General features: G+C 46.4%; 3 protein-coding genes across 4 annotated transcripts; 2 read left to right on the top strand and 1 right to left on the bottom strand.

Annotated features, from left to right (window-relative positions):
* Positions 996 to 4,948, top strand: C3H1orf115 (chromosome 3 C1orf115 homolog). The gene is made up of 2 exons (XM_021393155.1): positions 996 to 1,673; positions 3,469 to 4,948. The coding sequence occupies exons 1-2, from the start codon at positions 1,416 to 1,418 to the stop codon at positions 3,586 to 3,588; spliced, it is 378 nt and encodes a 125-aa protein (XP_021248830.1). The 5' UTR covers positions 996 to 1,415; the 3' UTR covers positions 3,589 to 4,948.
* On the bottom strand, positions 9,781 to 10,454 carry PFN3 (profilin 3). The gene has a single exon (XM_021393153.1). The coding sequence runs from the start codon at positions 10,278 to 10,280 to the stop codon at positions 9,876 to 9,878; it is 405 nt and encodes a 134-aa protein (XP_021248828.1). The 5' UTR covers positions 10,281 to 10,454; the 3' UTR covers positions 9,781 to 9,875.
* On the top strand, positions 10,497 to 20,294 carry MARC1 (mitochondrial amidoxime reducing component 1). Of its 2 annotated transcripts, none has more exons than XM_021393152.1 (7): positions 10,497 to 10,709; positions 12,120 to 12,293; positions 15,520 to 15,682; positions 16,028 to 16,168; positions 17,216 to 17,277; positions 17,368 to 17,439; positions 17,604 to 20,294. In XM_021393152.1, the coding sequence occupies exons 1-7, from the start codon at positions 10,597 to 10,599 to the stop codon at positions 17,728 to 17,730; spliced, it is 852 nt and encodes a 283-aa protein (XP_021248827.1). In that variant the 5' UTR covers positions 10,497 to 10,596; the 3' UTR covers positions 17,731 to 20,294. The 2 variants fall into 2 exon arrangements, with proteins under 2 accessions (XP_021248827.1, XP_021248826.1); XM_021393151.1 differs by lacking the exon at positions 10,497 to 10,709 and adding an exon at positions 11,759 to 12,039.

Genomic DNA, 21,913 nt, shown 5'->3' with positions numbered 1-21,913 from the left:
CAGGAGCTTTCCAGAAGTTCATCCATCCCTTCCTGAGATGGGTTTTGATGGTGTGTCTGCTCAATTTACCCATAAATGTCTACGAAGGTTCATTTATCCTTGAAAATACACTGTTAGAACATAACCATGACATGAATCCAGCATCGCCTCTGAACTCCGTAATGAAACAAAACCCTTTGCCTTCTTGAAAGTTTCGATGGAAAAAAATGTAGGTCATGCTGAGGGACAGCAGATTAAGTGCTTACAATGGCTTCCTGCTCTACATGCTATGTTTTCACAGGGCTCACTTTGCCCCAGATTGTTACTGCTTCATGTAACAGGAGCATTGTACACAGTGTTTTAAGAGGACAGAGGTTATAAATTTTAGTTCAGCTCTCCCAAGAAGTACAGCACCCCAAAATGCCCGTTTAATGTTTCTCTAGGGAGAGCAGACAGTTTGTAAATGGCGTTATTGCCGCTAACTGCCAGCAGGGTGAAACGGTGCCGATTCCCAAATCCTGCTGAATGTGACCTTTTTTGTGCCCTGCTGGAGAACGGCTCAGCTCTGAGCCAAGCTGTGCTCCCTGCAGCAAATCCATGAAAAATGCTTCAGCGCAGGCACGGTCTCAGTGCCAAAGCTGAAGCCGTGCTGCACCCAAACACGTCATTTAGTTTTCAGGGTGACCTGTTACGGGTAGGGATAAGATGGCAACAGCCACGAAATAGACATTTTCAGAACTGCTGGTTTTATTGGCAAACAGCGTGTGCTTAAGCACACGAATCAGTAGGATGCTGCATACTGAATCCTTGGTGTGGCTTTAGCTTGCCTCTGAGAGACAGTTAAATGCCACGTGGTGTTCTGCAGTTGTAGGAGAGGATAGGGATGTCCCAGCCCCTCAGACGGCTCAGCTCATTGGGTTGGGCATGGCACCCACCCCTGCCCTCGGACCCTAAACCCGGAACTGAGGGGACGGCGTGGAGCTTCATCGGGAGGGCCGGGGGGAGGGCGGTTAGGGAACGGTTCTGCCCCAGAGGGCGGTGGGCACGGCCCTGAGCTGCCGGAGTTCAGGGAGTGTTTGCACACTGCTCTCAGGCATAGGGTTTGGATTCTGGGTGGTGGTGTGTGGAGCCTGGGGTCGGACTCGATGATCCATGCGGGTCCGTTCCAGCTGAGAATATTCTGTGATTGGACGATTTTTCCCACAGTGGCGGACCTGAGCTTCAGGCGCCCATCTCCCACCGTCTGGGGAGCTGGCCAAACTAAGACGCAGGCGAGGAGCCGCGGGCCGACGGCTCTGCGCCTCGCTGAGGAAATGCCCGGCTGAGGGCCGCTCGGGGGCCGGACCCGCCCCGGTGCGGGACAGCGGCCGCCTCCGGCCACACCTGTGAGGCGGCAGCGGCGGAGGGAGCGGCGAGCGGCGGCGCGGGGCAGCACCATGACGGTGGGGCCGCGGCTGGGGGTCAAGGCGCGGAGCCGCTTCTCCCGGCGGGGACCCGGCGACGACCAGGTGTGCATCCTGCCCGGCGAGGACGAGGAGGCGGCGGCCGGAGCCCCTCGGCCGGAGCAGGAGCGGGAGGGGGCGGGCTGCAGGAAGGTGCGCTTCGCCCTCCTGCCCGACTCCTACCAACCCCTGCGGCCGCCGCCCCCCGCCGGCAAGCGGCCCTACGGCAAACGGCTGAGGAAGTACGGCAAGGTGAGGAGCGGGGCAGAACGCCGTGCTTCCAGCCCCAGAGCGGTGCTGAGCTCAGCCGTGGGACGGGCACTCGGCGTGCCTTCGCTTTGCGTTTCTTTCGGCGTCATTAGTTCGACACCGTTCGTTAGAGCTTCCAGCTCATTAGCCTGGATTTCTCTTTGGCAGAAATGACGGAAAGAAAGCGCAGGAAATTCCTCTAGCGCTCTGCATACTTTCCAGGGACCCAGGAAGGGTCCTTCCACTGCCGGCCCTGGGCAGGGCAGTTCCTGGCCCCGCTGCGCGTAGGGCCGAGGCCGGTGGGTGCGTTGCTGGGCAGTGCGGCCGGCCGCCCAGTGCTGCCAGGGAACGCGGTTCCTTCTCTCTTCTGTTTACTGACACACGTCTTGGCCGTGTCTCGGGCAGTCGTAGCAAGGAATAGTTTCTGTGCTAGCAGGAAGATGCTGTCTGGGGTCTGGAATGGCTTCCTACCTGTGAGTACAGATGTCAGTATGGGAGCAGGTGTCCTACTGCGTTCCTAAAAAAAAAAAATGATGGTTTTCTTGAGGTCCAGCACCCAAAGAATGCCAGTTAGCTTGGCAAAGTCACTTAGTGTTGAAACTTGTAAGACTTCACAGTTGGCCGCATGGTCACAAGCCGCTTCATAAATATTTCTGTTTCATAAAGCAGAGATGAATAGGAACCACTTATTTCAGTCTTCTGTGATGGATTCGGTATTTGGAGTTTCCAGCGTTGCTTTCCAAGTCGCAGGAAACGTGCCTTACGCAGCAGCCCCACACCCGGAGAGCTCGCTGTGCTTCATGCGGAGCGGTCTGTGGGCATGGTTGCATTGCAGGGGATTGGTTTTGCCCCGTGGTGCTGCTGTGCAGATGCAACCTCAGGGCCCCGCGTATGAGGGGCAGGCAGGGGACACAAAGTCACAGTGTGACACAGCAGGGCAGGGCTGAGCACGGCACCACAAGTCTTCCTCCATCCCCATCCGTTTTGCCATCATAACTCCCTTCAGGTACGTTTCCAGAGCTGCAAATAGGGAAGCATTCTGTTGTGCAGCATTGAAGCTGATGGTTTTCCTTTGGCAGGATCGCTGTAATCTAGCTATAAGAAATCTTAGGAATGTGACAGATAATGAGTGGATTTCACTGGTTTCATTATGTGTAAAAGTATATCCTTTGCTGCAACATTTCCTGCGTCACAGGAGATAATTCTGATCTAGGCCCGGGCACCCATAAAGTGGCACCAACTCACAGTTGGGATTTCTCCCCAGGCTGAACCCTGTATTCTTTCCCCACTTGTGAACACCCATATGAGCAACAGTGATCTAGGGAGAGATTTAAATTAGATCAAGTTTTTACATCTCATAATCTTTTCTCTTTCATGCAGTACACGTGAGTTCTGAAATACAGGGATCAACGTGGAACAAAACGATCTTGTTAAGACTAAAAAAGTCTTGTTTTGTCACAAAATGTATGTGCCTTTTAGAGTTACACATGCCCTAAGTATGTTAGTTTGTGGGATGCACATACTGGATGTGAACTGAAATTGTTTTTATTCCTGAATAAAAATGAAAATAAAGCCTCACTTCCTGCAGAGGCTGCATCCGCTCAGTGCAACTGTGCTCTATGGGTGTGTATTTTTACGTAAAAATAGACGGTAAAACAACTCCATGCTGAAGCCCTCATCAGCTGTGGGAGAAGCCCATTCTCTGGGTTGTGAACACTGCGCATTAAGGCAGCTGTCAGTCTCCTGGGAAGCTGTTTTCCATTACCTGTCCTTCTTTTTCCCCCTCACCTCCCCGCAGAACGTCGGCAAAGCCCTGCAGAAAGGATGCCGCTATTTGGTGGTCGGCTTGCAAGGACTGGCAACAGCGTACACCGCTCCCTTCGGGGCGGCAGCACAGATGGCATCGCTCGTACGCTAGAGCACGGGGTGAGTGTGAGCCTTTCCCAGAAGCCTGCAGCGATTTCAGCTTTCTTACCATTAAATCATCATCCAAGACTGCATCTGAGAAACCCCTTGGACATGGACAGCCCCAGCCCCGTGCAGCACCCAGGCCCCGTACTATTTTCTGCAAAATTCTCCAGCGCCTTCCAAACTCTAAAATCAGACTGGGTCAGAGGAATGCAAGGACAAGGAAGTGATTGTGGACTAACAGAGCTGAAGTTTGGAGTCAGGCATGCGTTGGTTTTATAAAGCTATGTGTAGAGGGGAGCCAAGGGCAGATGGGAAAGCAGGTAGATGAGGGAGAGAGGTAAAGAGAAATAGAGGGTGAAGGTGATGGACGGGAGGTGGAAGAGACTGGAGTCTGATAGGAAGGAAATAGTCAAAGCTACGGAGGAAACAGGTAACGAGAGATCAGGACAAGGTAGCCTTTGGTGTCCTACGTCCTTTTTTCTTTCTGAGATGGCTAAAGTTAGGAACAGTCTTAAACTTCTGGATATGAATGGACTGGGGAGACGTGGTGGGCTTTGCTGCGTCACTGTTGTTCATCTCAAACACTGGAAATCGTAAGCCCTTAAGTCTTAGCACTAGTTAAAAACCCAGGAAGGAAATTAGGTGTTTGTCTTCTGATTTGGGGGCATTACATGTTCACTGTGATTAATATGCTAAAGCTTTCCTCTGCTGCTGCGAAACCCACCTGCTGTTTTTTATGCACAGTTTATATCTAACATACCTGACTCCAGAAGCTGGAGCTTCAAAAAATGAACTTAAAAATAAATAATTTAAAACAAAATAAATGCCAGCTGTATCTGAAAAAACTACGTGTGCCATTTGGGGCAGCATGTTTTGTATAAGACTGGCCCACATAATCTGCTGGCTCCACCTCCATTTCCGCGTGGGGAAGTTGCAGCCGGAGAACATCAGTGCTGGATGGCTCAGCTCAGTAGTGTGGATGGAGCCGCTTCTGTGTCACACCTCGAGGGACATAAATCTCCTGTTGATGGCACAGGAACAAGTGTTCTTATGGGCCTTCAAAATTCTGTGAACTCATTTGGCTTTTTTTTTCCCATCAGTCTTTCATGGTAGCAGTAAATGATTTCCCTGCCAGCACTTTCTCTGTACTATAGATCTTCCTAGTTTTGATAGTGTTTTTGTAATCAAGGAGTTCGCATGTTCTGGAAACAAATGCTGTTCATTTGTGTCCTTTGCCTTTTCTGAATGGAGGGGCACTGCATGTGTTAGCACACCACTGTATTTCTTCTAAATGTAGCAAATGGAACAAAGATGGATTTTTTTAATGCTCTTTTCTATCTGAACAATAAATAAAAATATGTGATCCATGTGCTGTGATTGTCCGTGAATGTAAGTGTGCACACAAGCAAGGAGCTTCTCAGCCATGGCCCAAGCAGAGAGGGGAAGCTGCAGTGTAAACTTCCCCGTGGTGTCCTGCCAGTGGCCTCAGCCCCTCCTGTGGGGAGAGGGCTGTAGCTGTGCTGCGTGGAGACGCTCGGGAAAGTCAAGGTGTAGAGAGCAGGCTGCAGAGGAGGGTGGTGGCCTCTAGTTGTTTCTCTTTAGCCTTCTTGACCTCTGTTTGGTCAGATCTGTCCCTCTGATCTGAGATGCCTGTGTTTGTTCAGCCCGGAGCAGAGGAGCTGAGGGGAGGCCTCATGGCGGCTGCAGCTCCTCAGCGGGAGCGGAGGGCAGCGCTGAGCTCTGCTCTCTGTGACAGCGACAGGGCCCGAGGGGACAGCATGGAGCTGTGTCAGGGGAGGGGCAGCTGGGGGTCAGGGACAGGGTCTGCCCCAGAGGGCTGTGGGCACGGCCCCAGTGCCAGAGTTCAAGGAGCTTTTGGACACTGTTCTCAGACATAGGGTTTGGATTTTGGATGGTGCTGTGTGGAGCCAGGGGTTGGACTAATTTATCCTTCTGAGTCCCTTCCAACTCATGGTATTCTATTGTGATTAATAAAGGTATTAAACAATACCAGTCCCAGTATGGACCACTGAGGGACACCACTCATCACTGATGTCCACCTGGACACTGAGCATTGAGCACTGACCACAACGCTCTGGATGCCACCATCTATCCAGGACACATCCTCTGGTTTCTCTGTGAATTGCATGTCCACGTGTCCTCAGAACAGAACGGCTGCTCCCTCATTGTACCACGCGTTCCAGCCCATTCAATGCAGGCACTTTCCAGAAAGGTAAACATGAACTTTAGTTTGCAAACTGCTTGGCACAGCACTTGCCACTGACTTTTGTCTGCTGACCTATAGCCTCTGCTTGCATGGTGCAACTTTAAGGGAATAATAACCTTGTTGCCATCCATATAGACGCAGAATGATTTGTAAATGGTGTTTCTTAGTGAGAGAAAAAAAAAGCTTGGTGCTGCATGTTGGTGAGCAACCTGCTGAACAAACTGTGTCTCTAAAATAGGCCAGAAACAAAGGACGAGAAAAGAAAGAAAAAGTAAGCAAGTAACCGGTGCTGTTGCTATAAAACAGCTGGTGATTCATGGAGGACTATTTTTTTCCTCAAAATGAACTCTCTCTCACTGAGGTTACCAATTAAAGTAGGCTAATCAGTGCTCCTTAGACAGTAATCCACTCCTCAGATGGTACAGTGCATTTGTGAGGCCAAGCTGTGGTCTGAGGGCTTGCTCTCTTCCCCAGCCCAGCTCCAACAGCAGCACCCAGACGTGGGGTGCATGCAGAGGGCTGCAGTCATGTCCAGCACAGCTGTGACAGAGCTGTGGACATGGGCAGGCTGTTTTGTTACCAGTGTCTTGCCTTCAGCCCTGTTCTCAAAGCTCCTCTCAGCCTCTCAGATGGATGTCAGCTCTTCTCGTGGTAACGTGGGATGCGATGGATGTTGCTGTCGGGGAAAGTTTGATTTCAGGGCCTGAATGCAGGCAAGTACTTGCTTTGCACCTCTGCCTGCCATAGCACCAAGGAGGTGTTGCTTTTCAGAGCCGTGCTGCAGTGTGTCTGGTTCCCTTCACACTTCCACCCACCTTTCACCGTGATTTACATCACCTGGCAGCATGAATAAGGCCAGGAAGCTGGATATGTGAGGAATGGCAAGAAGGAGCCACCTTGCCCAAGCTTCTCTCAGAAATGGACTCACTCCCCCAGTAGCCCAGCTAGTCACTCTATGAACAAAATCCCTGGCTGTTCTTAGCACTGCTCAGTGAGTCATGGAGCAGAACGAAGCTCATTCCTGCTGTTTTTGCCAGAGCATTTAATTACTGCTTCAGCCTCACAGCCCTGAGGAAATGGCAGTGGCCTCACAGCTATTGTCCTTTGTCCTGCAGCGTTTGCTGCAAGGAAGCGCTCTGGCACAGCTGCCTGTGAAGTGCCGTGACCAGGGGAAGCCACACCACACCACGTCACACAGTGCTCACAGGACTTTGCCAGCCACAGTCCAAGGTTCACCTCTTGTGTGACAGGCACAGGGGCAGGTTTGGTAGCTGTCTCCTTTCTTTGCATCCCAAGGCCCCTGTCCTCTTCTGAGACAAAACAGGTCCTAAAATCTGTGTTCAGCAAGCTCTGGAAATCATTTTTCTTCAAGGAGCAATAGAGACCTTGAGGAGCACATAGAATAATGGAGTTAATTAAGATAATGGAAGCAAATTCTCTCATCCTTGCCGTTGCAGGAGGTGGTATCAGGCTGCCAGGGTGGTTTTGGGGTGAAGTCCAGGCCGAGCTCAGCAAGGGTGGTGCTCCTTCCTGGATCCTGCGTCACTGATGAGGAGAGGCTCAGGGCACTGGGCTTTGTTTAGCTGCACAGAGCTGGAGGAGAGGGACCTACTGAAGAAGTACTTCAGTACTGAAGAAGAGGTTTCTAACAAGATGCAGCCAGGCTCTTTACTGAGGTACACAGCTGGACAGCTTGGACCATGGTCATCTGTTGAAATGAGGGAGTTTCCAGCCAGATACAAGAAGAAAAGTTCACTAATATGAAAATTAAGCATGAGAAGAGGCTGCCTGGAAGACTGGGGGTCTCTACCCCAGGGGTCTTTCAAGACATGACTGTACAAAGAGCAGAGCAACCCGGTCCATATGCAGCACTGACACTGCTGTGTGCAGGAGGTTGGACAGAGACCTCCTAGCATCTCTCTTCCTGCATGGAGATGGATAAGAAATGTATCTTCACCCCTCACCATCCCTTGCTAAAACCACAGAATGAAACTTTATTTCTGATGACAGGGATGAACTTGCAGAGATCTCAGGGCAAGCTGCACCAAGAAGTTTGTCCTTCAGTGAGGTTTCCGCTGAGCCGAGCAACGCTGGTTGAAAGGCAATTGTCCTTTAGTGCCATCTCCTGGGAAAAAATCAGACTTCCACCCTTGTTAGCCTCGCTCATTGTTCTGCTTCACCTCCTCCTGCTGGGTTTCCTGCCCTCCCCTCAGCTAGTTAGCCAAGACTGAACTTCAGGATGTTGGGTCCGGTGTTTTGAATCCGGAGTCTCTGTGTCTTCTTTGCAATTGTTTCAAATGTAAAGACATGGAACACTGTTCTCTTTTTTGTTGGTGGTGGTGGTTGTTTTGTTGCTGTTGTGTTGGTTTTTTTTCCCTTCTACACCTAAAAATGCACTGTACTTAGCGATTCTTGGTGTGTCCTAAAAACATTCATGAAGGTTGCTTTACTGGAGGAAAGGAGATGAGCCCCAGCCACTTGTTTCTAAATCTCACCCTCCATTGGAGAGATCCCAACTGCTTAACACAGGAGGTGAAGTTACAAACACAGGAGGAAGGACCTGCTCCGGGAGTCGCCTTGTACCCCAGCTCCAGCACTGGTGTGTAAGTAGCCCACATTAGTTCATACTGGTCCAAAAATTTCCTTGGATCAACCATTTCACTGCTGTCCTGGTGAATTTAGGGAGGCCAAAGTTTAACATTTGACAAGAGGAATTTTCAATTAGATAATTTTCAGTCAATCTTCCTATATGACCAGACAGTGAACAACGCAGCCTGCTGACCTGCCTGGCCTTTATGTGTTTAAGGTTCCCTGTGTAAGAAAAGCCTTGCAAAAAAGACCCCCCTATCTCATCGCTTTGACTCCATTAAAAGGCATCTCTCATTAATGAGCCTATTTTTAATCCTATCATTGCCAATTATTCTTCTGAGGTTTTTCCCTACATTAATTTCACTCAGCTCATTTCTAGCGCATGACTCACTGAACTTTGATTTCCTTGAAGATTATAAGGGGAAACAGCAACACTTTCATCCTCCTCTCCTCTATGTGAAGGAACCTTTTGAATTTATTTTTTGTTCTGACTTTAGAAGAAGGATGCAATTGGTGTGGGGGTGTGGTGTAAAATATTTTTTATCATATCTGGCTGAAATCAAAGTGGGATGACAGCATACCCAGCAATGTCATCCCCTCATCCCCGCCTTTTGTGGAATTTGCAGAGGCACTGGAAAAATACCTGGCATGTCCCTGGAGTGGGACAGTTAATTCCTTCACGGGGACAAACCCAGCCTACACTTAGCTCTACCCCAACACCCTTTCTTCTCATTTAGGCCAGCGTTTTGCTGCCTTTGGCTACAGGTTTTGAGAAACTTGTGGCAAGAATAAATGCTAATGTATTTTTTCTTTTATTAATTTAATTTCATGCATTGCTTTTATTGTTAGATCCTAAACCTGGTTTGTGTTTTTCTGTTTTTTTTTTCTTTTCCCTTTATTATTTCTGTTAATTTGTTTTGATTCATGCTTGTACATATTGCTTGTAGGACAAGTGTTTACTAATTAGACAGTCATTACTGTTCTGTTGAATATTTATTTGCTAATACATCAGATGCCTAGTTCCCTTCATAGTATATTACTGCTCTTTGTGGGTGTGGCTGCAGATTAAAGATCTCTGTGTGAGTTCAGTTGAACTACCAAATATCGACTCTGTGTTAAATTAGAAGATTAATGGCTATCGAGGGGCATGCAAGTGCTCTCAGTCTGTTCAGCAGGGCTGGCTCTCCCTTCGTGTCTGGGACAGCTTTATCAACTTCTTTGTGAGTCATTATTTTAGACTCATTAAATTATATTTAATGATTTGAGGGTGATGGGGATGGGAGAGTGCCACTCCTGCACTGAAGCTGCTCGAGCAAACTGAGCATCCCCGTACTGCTGCTCACCCAGCAACCCCCTACCAGAAAGAAGCAGGCAAAGGCATATGCAAGAAAACCAGGTTTATTTCCTTTCTCTGCTAAAGCTGTGACAATGTCACTGTACTTGGGTGGAAGATGTCTGTCCCTCTGGTACCATTTGCCTCACAATTTCATGCCTGCAATGATATCATGGACCTTCAGATTGAGGACTCCTCCATGGACTCCTCTCTTGCCCATGACGATGATCAGGACGATGGGGGTCCTGCCAATACAGATGGATCTGCTGTCACCGCCTTTGCTTCTGACATCCATCACATTGTCTCCTTCCACCAGCAGGTTGTCACGAATCACACTGCACTTCTTCCATGCGATGGTGATTCCAGTTAACAGGAACGTTTTCCTGTCTTGGCCTGTGATCAGTTTCACTTCTTGAGGTGAGACAGCTGACAGCAGCCCTCCTTCCTTGGCCGCCCACACAGTCTCGTTGTCACAGAGGCCCACAATGACCGCATCATCAATGATCTTGTCATGCAGGATGCCGTCAATGTAGTGCTTCCAGCAGTTCATTGTGGCTGGGCTAGATAAACCTCTCAGAAATGCGAAGCATTGCCCCTCCTTGCTTTTTGGCTGCTTGGTCTTGCCCTGGTCTTAGCAAACTGATCCTAAAAATGTTGGTTTGTGAGCCTGAGCCGGGAAGCCAGAGGAACCAGTGTAGCAGCTCCTGCTTTGCCCTGAGTAGAGATCCTAGGAAACTGTCAGAAGGTTCCGTGATTCCAGCAGCCACAAGCAGTATTATGATGCTTCACCTGCCTTGCAGCAGGACCCCATGGAGCACCATTAATGGGGCTTTCTAATCAGGTGCCCACCATGTGAGAAGCCCTGCATGGGGCCTCACCCAGCTGGCACCCAGCAGCAGCTGCGGGCACACATCTGTTGCGACCTGACTCCAGGCACCCGGGTAGCGTACAGAAGTCGCAAGGTTCAAGATTCCATCAGGTAAATTAAGGTGAAATGACACCAAGCAATTGGTTAACAGTTTTACTCAAAGAGAAGTTTCAAGTTTGCCTGGGAAAAAAATGGTCATTGGTACTAGATAAGAAATGGCGTATTATAGATAAGCTATGATGATATGCCTTGCATTATGTTCTCCCTGAGTACAAGCTCAGTTCTTCTTCAGAATGTTCCAGAAATGAGTCTGGGGTCTTGGGTGGTTGTCAGGCCCCCTCTAACATTGTGATCAAGGTATGGCCTTGAGGCCATTCCCTCTTATCCTGTAGCTGCTACCTAGGAAAAGAGGAAGACCCTCATCTCACCACAGCCTCCCTTCAGGCAGTTGTAGAGAGCAATAACGTTTTCCCTGAGCCTCCTCTTCTCCAGACTGATCAATCCCAGTTCCCTCAGCTGTTCCCCACAAGACTTGTGTCCCAGATCCTTCACAGCTTCATTACCCTTCTCTGGACATGCTCCAGGGCCTCAGTGTCTTTCTCTGCTTCTAGGTAACAACCATAGGACAAGAAGTAACGGCCTCAAGCTGTACCAGGGAAGGTTCAGGTTGGATATTAGAAAACATTTATTCTCAGGAAGAGTGGTGAGGCACTGGCACAGGCTGCGCAGGGAGGTGGTGGAGTCACCATCCCTGGAGGTGTTCAGGAACTGTGGGGACGTGGCACTGAGGGACATGGTTTGTGGGCATGGTGGGGTTGGGCTGACGATCGGACTTGATTATCTTAGTGGTCCTTTCCAACCTTAACGATTCTATGATTCGTACAACATCCCACCACGCCGAACTGCCAGGACCCTCCTGGAGCTTCGGCCCCTGCCATGCGCCCATACGCATATCCCGACCATCCTCAGACGGCCCCTGGGCTGACCCAAGTGGGCGCACAGCGAGCTCAGTCCCACAGCAGCCGCCCGGCCCGGCCCGGCCCGGCCCAGCCGCAGCACGCCCCAGCAGCGTAAGCCCACGGCGGCCGGGGCCGCGCTGCTCCCCCAAGCCGGAAGGGGGCGGCCCCGCCCCGCCTCCCCCACACGCCGGCCGCTCCGCGCGCCGCTCGGTCGCCATGATGGCGGCGCAGGGGTTGACGCTGGCGGCGCCGCGGGGCTGGCTGTGGGGGGCGGCGGCGGTGGCGGCGGTGGGCGTCCTGCTCGGGGCCTGGCGCTGGGCCCGCGGGAGGAACGCGGGGCGCCGCCGCCGCCCGGGCCGGCTGCAGCGGGTGGGCACGGTGTCCAGCCTCTTCGTGTACCCCGTGAAGTCGTGCCAGGGGGTGGCGGTGCAGCGGGCGCGGGTGACGCCGATGGGGCTGCAGAGCGGGGAGATGCGGGACAGGTAGGGCAGCCCTGCGCGGGGCTGCGGCGGGGACCGCTGCGCACGGCCTCGCGTGTTCAGCCTCGCTCCGTATCCTTCAGGTTTTGGCTCGTGGTCAAGGAGGACGGGCACATGGTCACGGCTCGTCAGGAGCCGCGTCTCGTCCTCATCTCTACCGGCTGCGAAAATGGTTACCTGACCCTGAGCGCCCAAGGAATGAAGAAGCTGTCTCTGCCCGTGAAGCTGCCCCGCAAAAACCCGGTGCAGAACTGCAGGTACGGGAGGGCGGGGCGCTGCCAGGATCCCCTTGTCCTTCCCTGCTCTCTGCGTGCTGCAGTGTCCCGCACTCACGTGCGTGGTATTTCAGGAGCGGACGGTGGTCAGCATTTTGAATAGAATTGGCAGCTGAAAGTCTCTGCCCTATGTTATGCAAAAGGCCAGGATTGATGGCCGTAACAAAAGGTCCAGTTCTGATCTGATAAATAGTAGTGGAGATAAAGCTCAGGAAAGATAACACAGTGTTCAAAGACCATGAGATGTGATCTTTAGTCGTCACACCACGTGGTGTGCACTTATTTATGTTTGCTTGACATGTTTTCATTTGGGTGAGTAGTTGTATCTCAGCGCCTCGGTCCTGCATTGCCTGGTCACCACCACTGTGTGCATCAGCAGTTTGGGATTCAGGTCTGTGCCACCTCCCAAAGCGGTTTCAGGTGAGCTGCTTACAGGCAGCCATCTCATTCCTAGAATCATACAATCATTAAGGTTGGAAAAGACCTCTGAGATCACCTACTCCAACCATCCACCTGCTACCAGTACTGCCTACTGACTGTATCCCTCAGTGCCACACCTCCACAATTCTTGAATACTTCTAGGGATGGTGACTCCACCACCTCCCTGGGCAGCCTGTGCCGGTGCCTCACCGCTCTTTCTGAGAAGAAGCATTTCCTAACATCCATCGTTGTGCCCGGAGTCGTGCGGGATGTGCTTGGCCTCGCTATTTCACTCATGTATTGAAATCTGTGCTGGAGAATGGGATGGGGAAGCAGAAAACTCCTCTCCCCTGTTACAATATCAATTTGTACTGAAGGTTACTTAGTAATTGTAAGCTGTGTTAGTCCCTGCAGAGATACTGCTAAGCCTTGTTAGTTTGGATAGCACAGAAGGTTTATGTGCCGGCTGCTATAATTAAAACAAAGAGTGCTGGAAAAGATCTGTATTTGCTTTTTATATAAATCAACTGCTATGATGACTCATGATTAGCACAGCTCATTAGCTCTGTAGATACAAAGGAGGAGTGAGTTACAAATAGTAAGATTTCTCACAGAGAAATTGGGCAGTATTTTAAATATGTCTGTAATGTGTGTATGCTAGCCAGTAAGTCACACATCAGAAACATATGCTATTTTCTCTATGTTATTTTGAAAATAATTTGTTGTGCTGTCGGAAGAAGATTTAAATAGACTAACTGCATTTCAGTAATGAAAAATCATCTTAGACCTTGCAATTTAGATTTCAGTAATTTAATTTTCTCTCAAGTCCTCTTTCTTTGGTTTGATAAACCTTTGCACACTCTGGATTTAAAATTGCTAGATTTCTGGGAGAGTAAATAAGCAAAAGTTAGACGCATGTAAGTGGACTGTGAACATTACAAAGTTGTCTGGTGGTGTCATAGGATGTGAAATTACCAATACCTTGTCTAGTTCTTTTCAGCACCAGTCCTGAGGTTTTGCATGATTTTGCTGCTTTTGTGCTCAGGGCTGACTGATGATCCATTAAGTAAGAATGAAGTTTGGGGACAGTAGTGTATTCAGGCAAATGAAGATTTGGTTTTTGATCCCAGATTTTTCCCTTCCAGCCTGCGAGTGGGAGTTGCTGCTTTGCTGCACCATGCAACCTGCCAGCAAGGAGAGCATGATGCCTTCAGATGGGTGCTAGCTCATGCCCAGTAGTTGGTGGGAGCTGACGCAATGCAATATTGCATCTGGCTGCAAATGGCTGTGTAGATCTGCACACACAAATTGAACACACAAATAAATTTGGGGTGTTTCTGAAAAGAAAGTAAGCAAGCAGGAGTGATCTGTCAGTAGCTCCTTTTGCAGGGGTGGTTTGTGTGAGAAGAAAGAAATTGATCTTTCTGGCAGCAGAAGCCTGCTGCTGGCCGTCATTCCCTGGAGCCCTGAGTCTGCCCATGGGTGCTTATGACGTCCTGGCAGCAGGAGAGGGCCACGAGGATCTGGGTGCAGGCTTAGGTGAGCTGCCCAGGCATCTGCATGCATTAAGCTGTGTAGCATGTTGTTGCAGAGGTAGAAGAAACTGCAGTGCGTTTCAGTCAACAGCAGCAAAACAATTAATGACTGTTGAAGCTCATTTACTGAGTTGAGATTTACCTTGTCCTGTGAGGAAAGTGTTCCTTGCATAAATTTGTTTTATATTCTTTTGCTGGTGGCTTTTTGTGCCCCATGGACTTTGCTTCCATTATAAATGTTTAACCTCTCCTAGCATCTGGAATAGCTCAGTATCTTAAATTTGAGCTTTGCTTGTTGATTTAGTTGCCTTTTGTCAGATCTCACTGGGGTGAGGTCATGCCAGCAGCCTCATGAAAAGCTAGCGTGTATCCTTTTGTTGTCATCCCTGATGTGGTGAGGGGAGAAAAGCCATCTTCCAGAGACTTCTTGGGTGACAGATAGTTTCTGGGGAAGGGTCTTGTTGAAAACAGCGGTTGAAATTTGTGTTGTACTTCCTGCTCCACTTTGTGAGCTGACAGGCTGGTTATCAGGTGGGCTAGGTGTAGTGCGTGATTTGATTTTGTTGTGTGTTATTTTTTGGTGGAATGTGTAAATACCAGCTTCTAACAAATTAGTTTGCAGCCCCAGCTGTTTCATAGTAAAAATACTTACGGCATATGCAAATTTATTAATAAATGTCAGAATACAAGGGGAAGAAGTCTATTGGTGGCAGAGTTTCACTCATCTTTGGGTAAATTTTACAGCACTAAAATATGAAGGAAAACATCCTTAACAATCAGGGACAATATCTGCAAGTGCTAATTACAGTAACCAACCACATCCTTCAAAATGCTGCTCATTTTATCAAATTATTTACCTTTCAGTTGATTTCTGGGTAGAGATCTTTTGGTGTTAGTTGTAAGTAAATGCAAGAAAATACGTATTTTCCCCACTTGAAGATACGACAAACAGGTTTGTTACTGGTTGCTGTGTGACAGTTAGCCCTGGGCACCTAAAGTCTATTTCATGGCTCATTCTTTCACCAACTAGTAGTGTCTGACCATGTCCTTGTTACTTGGCTTGCCGCAAGATTGCACACTGGAAATGATCCTTGTGCCAAATTCAGATACCAGCTTCCACCTTATTAATTCAGGGAGTTTATTACCTGTGTCTCGTTACTGCTGTTAAAACGAGTTGCTAACTTTTGAATAATGACAGTGCTTGAGCCTTTGGCTTTCCAGCTAACTTGCTGATATGCCTTGTGATTCTTTAGGGTGTTTGGATTGGATATTCAAGGCAGGGACTGTGGCGATGAAGTGGCTCAGTGGATCACCACTTTCCTGAATTCAGAGCCGTATCGACTGGTGCACTTTGAGTCTTCCATGGTGCCAAGGAAATCAAAGGACATAATAAATCTTTTCCGAACCACTGATGAGGTAAATGAATGCTCATTTCCTCCTCAAGCCACCTATACTTGCCCAGAAGTTGTGGCAGCTTCTATAATTTAAGCTTAATTCTATTAGAGAAGCTTAATTTTGTAGTTTGAGCAAATGAAAGGTGTAGCTGTTTCTGAAATAGAAAAGGGCATGTTGCTTTACTTGCTAACGTACTTCCACCAAATCTAAAATCTGAATACAGCAGTTTAATACTACCAGGCAAATACATGGCCACTTATTGCAACATATCAGTGTGTATCTTACCTTTTGCCATTCAGTAGTCGGCAGACTTTACTCCCATGCTCTTACAGCAGCTTGACAATTTGTTTGTGTTTGTTTTTGTAGGTTGCCTATCCGGATTGTAGCCCACTGCTGATCATCTCAGAAGCTTCCCTGGAAGACTTGAATGCCAGATTGGAGAAGAAAGTTAAGATACAGAACTTCAGACCGAATATTTTTGTGTCAGATTGCAGTGCTTTTGAGGAGGTAAAATAGCTCTTAGATGTTTTTTTGAAGGCTTGTATATGTTTTTTTCTTAAACTCAGTTTCGTTGGGATGTGGTGCTGACATGGATGAGGAAAGCTGCTGCTCTGCGATGTATAGCTGGATTCCAGAGAGATACAGCTTCTGCTTGCTTGAATCTGTGTGAAACATTGAGGGGAGGAGGCAGGTCTGTGAATACTTAGTTAGCTTAGCAAAGGATGAAATCGCTATATTTAAGTGACAGTTTGCTGTTGATAGCTCACCTTTAAGTGTGAAGCAAGGAAAGGTGTGCATGCTGTAGCTGATCAAATTATAAATTAACAACTTGTAAAATTGTGAATGCAGTGTTTTATAGCCTTTGGCACAAGAGTAAAACTGGCCCTTGTTATTCTGCAGTACCGTAACTGCATCTCTGACTGTATTCTGGTGGTTCAAAAAGTACTGCTTATGAAGGTATCTGATGATGAAATTGATACCTGTCAATAAATTCAGGGCTTTCAGCAATTAATTCAAACGCCTCAGCAGAACTGTTCTCTTGGGGAAGTTTTTGTTCCTAGATAAAAAGGACATCTGGAGCCTAAAAAGCAGAGATTCAGTACTCCACCAGCTTTGAGTAGGAAGCAAACTGTACCCTGCTAGGGCGGATAATAGGTGCCATAGCAAGGTTGAAGCACCAATTAAAGACTTAATCAACAGCCATATTTTTTTTGTAAATTAGGTTTCTGACCGTATGTGGGACCTGACTTATGTAATAAGCAACCTTTTTGCCTGGATACAAAGGACCCCATACCAGAACCCCAAACTAACACAGTGCATGCATGGTATTAGATTTTAATATGTATGGCAATCCTAGGAATAGATGACACTTTGTAGAAATTGGATGAATATTCACATATTGAAACGTATAAAATCTGTGTGCTTTCAGTTGTGGGGATGCATGCTTTTAAAGATGACCATCTGGAATGGTACTGCCTCTTCAAGGAATGACCGTGATGGGAATGGTTGTGTGTGGATGCATCTAATCTGTGTATAATGTTTACCTTTCCTCAGGACAACTGGGACGACATTCTTATTGGTGATGTGGAGATGAAAGGGACAGTGTGCTGTGCAAGGTAAACGTTTGAGAGTGTTACTTTACATAGATGTATAGAGATTTATAGTAGAAAATAATAATAATAATTTGGTGCTGTCTGTCATTGCAGGTGTATTTTAACAACTGTTGACCCAGACACTGGAGTCCTGGACAGGAAGGAGCCTCTGGAAACATTGAAAAGGTTGTAAAAATACCAGTGTGTTTCAGGCTGTCTGATTGGATTTAGGCTAGATCCCAACACGTGCTAGGCTGTTTTAGAAGTGGTTTGAAGTATGTGTGGGATGTAATAATGCTACGTAAAGATCTATGTTTATTGGCTTCTAAGGAAGTGTTCTCTCTTTGCAGTTACCGCCTATGTGATCCATCGGAGCGACACATATACAAATCCAGCCCTCTCTTTGGAAGATACTTTGCTGTTGACAAAACTGGAACAATTCAGGTTGGAGACCCTGTGTACAAGATGATCAAGTAATGGCAAACACTTTTATCAGAAGATGACTTTTCACTTAGATATGTAAATTGCTTATCGGTAAACACGGTCACTGATGCAAATTCATATATTTTTCTTATTCTCTGCAATGTTTTCAATGCTATGTTTCTTTCTAAGATGCGGAGTGTCTCTGAAGCTATGAACTGTCAATCATTTTAGATCTTATGATCAAATAGCATGCGTGTAGCAACCAAGTCTTTAGTTTTCTTTAGGGTGTCATAGAAGAAAGTCTATGACAGGATAAACTTCACAGCACTACTGTATCACACCTCCTAAAGTTTTATGTCAAGCCTAACATCAGTATTCAAACTCATTTGCAAGGACTTTGCTTCATGTAGTAGATACCTTCAGTGCCTATAAAGAAACACAAAAACAGTCATGGCTAGTGTAAAATACAGATGATCACAGAGCTGCCTTTACAAGTGAACAGGGAATGCTGATGGCAAGGCTGTGTCTTAAATTCTACCCTTCTTTGCTCCTAAGAGTCATTATGTCTGGAGATAATTTCCTGCAGTCATCTGCAGAAGACTGGTTCTATCTTTTGAGATTGGAGATATATGAGAAAGAGAAGCTTTGTAAGCTGACTAAATGCTAATCTGTTCCATAAGTAGGAACACTGTAAGGCTGTGGTCTTGTTTAGTTTAAGACCTCTGCTTGAAAGAGTTTGAAAGATCTCTTTATCAGCTAAGCTGTTAGACTAGGGGTGCATTCGGAGTAGTTTGCTGCTTTTATCAGTAGAAGTTCCAATTAGACTAAAGGCATTAGGTGTTCATTAAATCAGAGACTGGATGCATATTGGACAGTAAAAACAGCTTTTGGAAGAGATCCAATTCTAAGCCAATATTGCTGGGCTGTGTTCATGCTTTGCTCCTATCTTGCTTAGTCAATCTCTTACTGTAGAAAGTTAGGCTGCTTCATCAGGATTTATACCAAAGGCATCTGGGTATGTAGAGACGTAAAGTTGTATGCATCAAATGAAAAAAGAAAAAAAATAGACTTCCAGTGCCGAATAGCAGGTAAGCAAACATCTAGGAAGCTGCAATTCTAGGCTGAACATATTAACATCCTTACCCATTATTCCTTTAGTTCTCTCCTCCCTGTTCTAATCAAATGTCAGGAATTTGTATGAAGCTGATAATTATATTATCTATTATATTTTTTACTACACAAAACCAAGAGGGGTGTGATGCAGGGGGAATAAGCTCTGGGTGGTATCAGTAATGTCTTTTTTTTGAATTTAGCTTAATCATGATAATGAAAAAATCCAAGTCAAAAGCCTGCCATCTTTTGAACGCTTGGCTGCCTGATGCTTTGTTATAAATTGCTAGATCTAAAAAGACTGTTGAACTAGCCAAAAAGAGGAATAATTAAATGTGAAGTCATGATTCAATTTCACGTTTGGATTCCTTGTATTCTGCTGTGAATACGAAATTGGAATTATGCTGCATGTTTGCAGCTCAGACCTGTAGGTTGAAGAACCCTTGTCCCTTCGAGTAAATTAAAATGAATGTACCTGGCAAGCATGAAGCAGGCATATGGGGAAGGTAGTTTTCTGTTATTTGTGAGCTCAGAATTGTTCCAAATAGCCTTTATTAGCAGAGCGCTGTGTAAGTACTTAATTTTCCTGTGATGGGCAAGTACTCAGAGAGGTCTACACATTGTGTGTTAATACATTGTTATGTGTAATGCAACAACTAGCGGGAGGAAGTGAGGGAAGCATCATCTTCTTTTAAAAGCAAAACAGTCCTGAGGTTCACTTTAAAATAATGTTTGTTAAAAATCCTGAATATTTAGAGGCTGAAGCATAGTGGAATTCCTGTTAGTGTACTATTAAGCAAAGACAGTCTGCTGGCCTGCCTAAGCAATTAGTTAAGTGTGTCTGTTTGTTAAGTCAAAGAAGTGGAATGACCAGGAGGAAATTTTGCCTCTAGCCAAGTGTACTTTTTTGTTATTATTTGAGCACCACTTTAGGAGTTACATCACACAGTGAGTGGCATAGATTGCCTTTTGTCTTGTGCTGTCATTGATTGGACTAGTTTTCAAATGAGATAGTCTTCCCAGTGAGAAACTGCATCTCTGTTCCTGTTAGGAAAATTCCATAGATCTAAAACCCTAATTTATCCCTCTCAAAGCCCCATAGAAGAATTCGGTTAGAATGCTAAACTGAGTATGCTTTGAGTATAACAGATTTGACAAATGATGTTTAAATCCATTGTGTGGGGAGCTGAAGAGGGTAACTAATGAACGTTATAATATAAATATATTCTTAGAAACGTTGAACTGCTGTAACTTTAGGAATTGTATTTGAATTCACTAAAGCCGTTTAGGAAATTGACTGCAAAACATGTCACTCAAAATACAATATTTTTGTAATTGTGCACTTTAAGATGTTAATGTTTTTTCTAATGGTAAAGAAAAAAGCTAAAGTACAAACTTCTATTGAATCCTAACTGTTGTAAGGAGTAAAATTTGTTTATTGTTTTTCTTTGTTTTCCTTTCTGACATTTAACTTCTGCTGCTGTTTAGTGGACTTCGTATGTAATCAACTAGTGTTTGTTTAATTGTTTATTTATTTTCCCCCTTAAGTTTGGGAAAATATCCAGTTAACCAGAGGAAGCCATATGCATAAGAAAGCAGAATCATTGGGTGTAAGTGGTCCTCAACCTCAACTTCACGGCTCTTATGGTCAAGATGATGAAAAAGATATTTACAGACGGCCATCTTTTCTCCACAGACATACAAAACAGGGAAAATTCTTCTGAAAGTAGGAAAGTGTAGTACGGTGATGTGAATTCAAGAAGTGTGAAATAGGAAATGCCCTAAATATGAAGCAAAAACTTGTTTTAAAGAGTTTCTTGGGCCAGTGTAGATCTTGCAGAAAACTGGGAGAGTGAGGAACAGTCCTTGCTGGCAGAAATTTCCTAGTTGCTTAGGATTTGAGTGGGGTGCTTCTTAAAAGAAAACGTGCCCTGAAAAAGAGGAAGAGCTATGTTTTTGCATCGTAAGGAGGAAGAAAAGTCCCCCAGAGGTATTGTTCCACTTCCATATAAGAAGAGATTCCTGGCATTTGCTACTCCAAGGAGCAAAGGTATTTCAAAAAAGGCTTGCCACAGAATGTTAATTTCTGATCTCTTCTAGAACCTTGAATTGTCTTATTCTCATTTTGAGAAGAAATTCCCTGCACTGGGCAGATGCAGAGCTGAGGACTACTGCATCTAAAAAATTAGTTTCTTTCAGACCAATAGTTCTTAAGTGTCCTCCTGTCCCCCCAAAACACCCAACAAAAACAAAAACTTCCAATCATTCCACCAGGAAAACAAACAAAAAACCAGCGGGAACGAAAAGCTTACCACCAACATACTTGCAGGCATCAAGAACGTGTCTCAGTCTTTACTTCAGCCAGAGGAGGTGCAGTGACCCTCCATCTGCTCAGCAGGATGCCAGTGCTTTCCCATCAGGGAGGATCTGTTCTGGGAGCAGCAGTTCTTTGATTTATTCATTGTGGGAAAAAAAAAAATCCAGAGCCTTGGCGCCAAGTCATAGAAAAGTTGTATTACTGATCAACAAATGGATTTGTTTACTCAGTGTGTAAGTGTAACAGAGCAGCATCTTTTCACTGAAATTGTATTTTCCTAAGAAGTTCTCTCAAGGTGAGTCTACTTACAAGAGTGTCGTCCATGGTCCTTCGAATGCCAGTGCTTGTCTTGCATTCCTCTGACCTTTCTGTGACTCAAAAATAGCTGATTCTACCCCAGTGAACTTTCTATGTAAATAAATACAGTCGATGCCAGCTACTTTTGAAGAAGGACTATATTTAAAGCTATTCACTAATATCACATAATTTCTGCCCTCCCTCATCCCCTTGGGATTGTTTGCCCTTTCTAAGTGGTGTACATTTGGATAAAGTAAATGTCTCTGGCATGCCCTTTCTGAAGGGTCTTCAGACCCTTCTTCTTCCCACTGTTGCTGTTTAATATATCCTCCATTAATCCAAGCAGCAGAGGACAGTGCATTTTATCTAATAAGCTAAAGGGAGCTGTCAAAGTGGATTTGGGGCTGGATTGGAAGACCTGAAGATGCATGAACTGAAAAGAGGAGAAAGCAGGCCCACAGGTGAGTCTGGCTGCAACTGCAGTAGTACTAAGTATATTCTAAAAAAGTGAAT

This window comes from Numida meleagris, chromosome 3, assembly GCF_002078875.1.
Source record: "Numida meleagris isolate 19003 breed g44 Domestic line chromosome 3, NumMel1.0, whole genome shotgun sequence".
In the NCBI taxonomy this organism is placed as follows: domain Eukaryota; kingdom Metazoa; phylum Chordata; class Aves; order Galliformes; family Numididae; genus Numida; species Numida meleagris.
The sequence above is the reverse complement of the archived record's forward strand: the minus strand, read 5'-3'. Positions and strand labels throughout refer to the sequence as shown.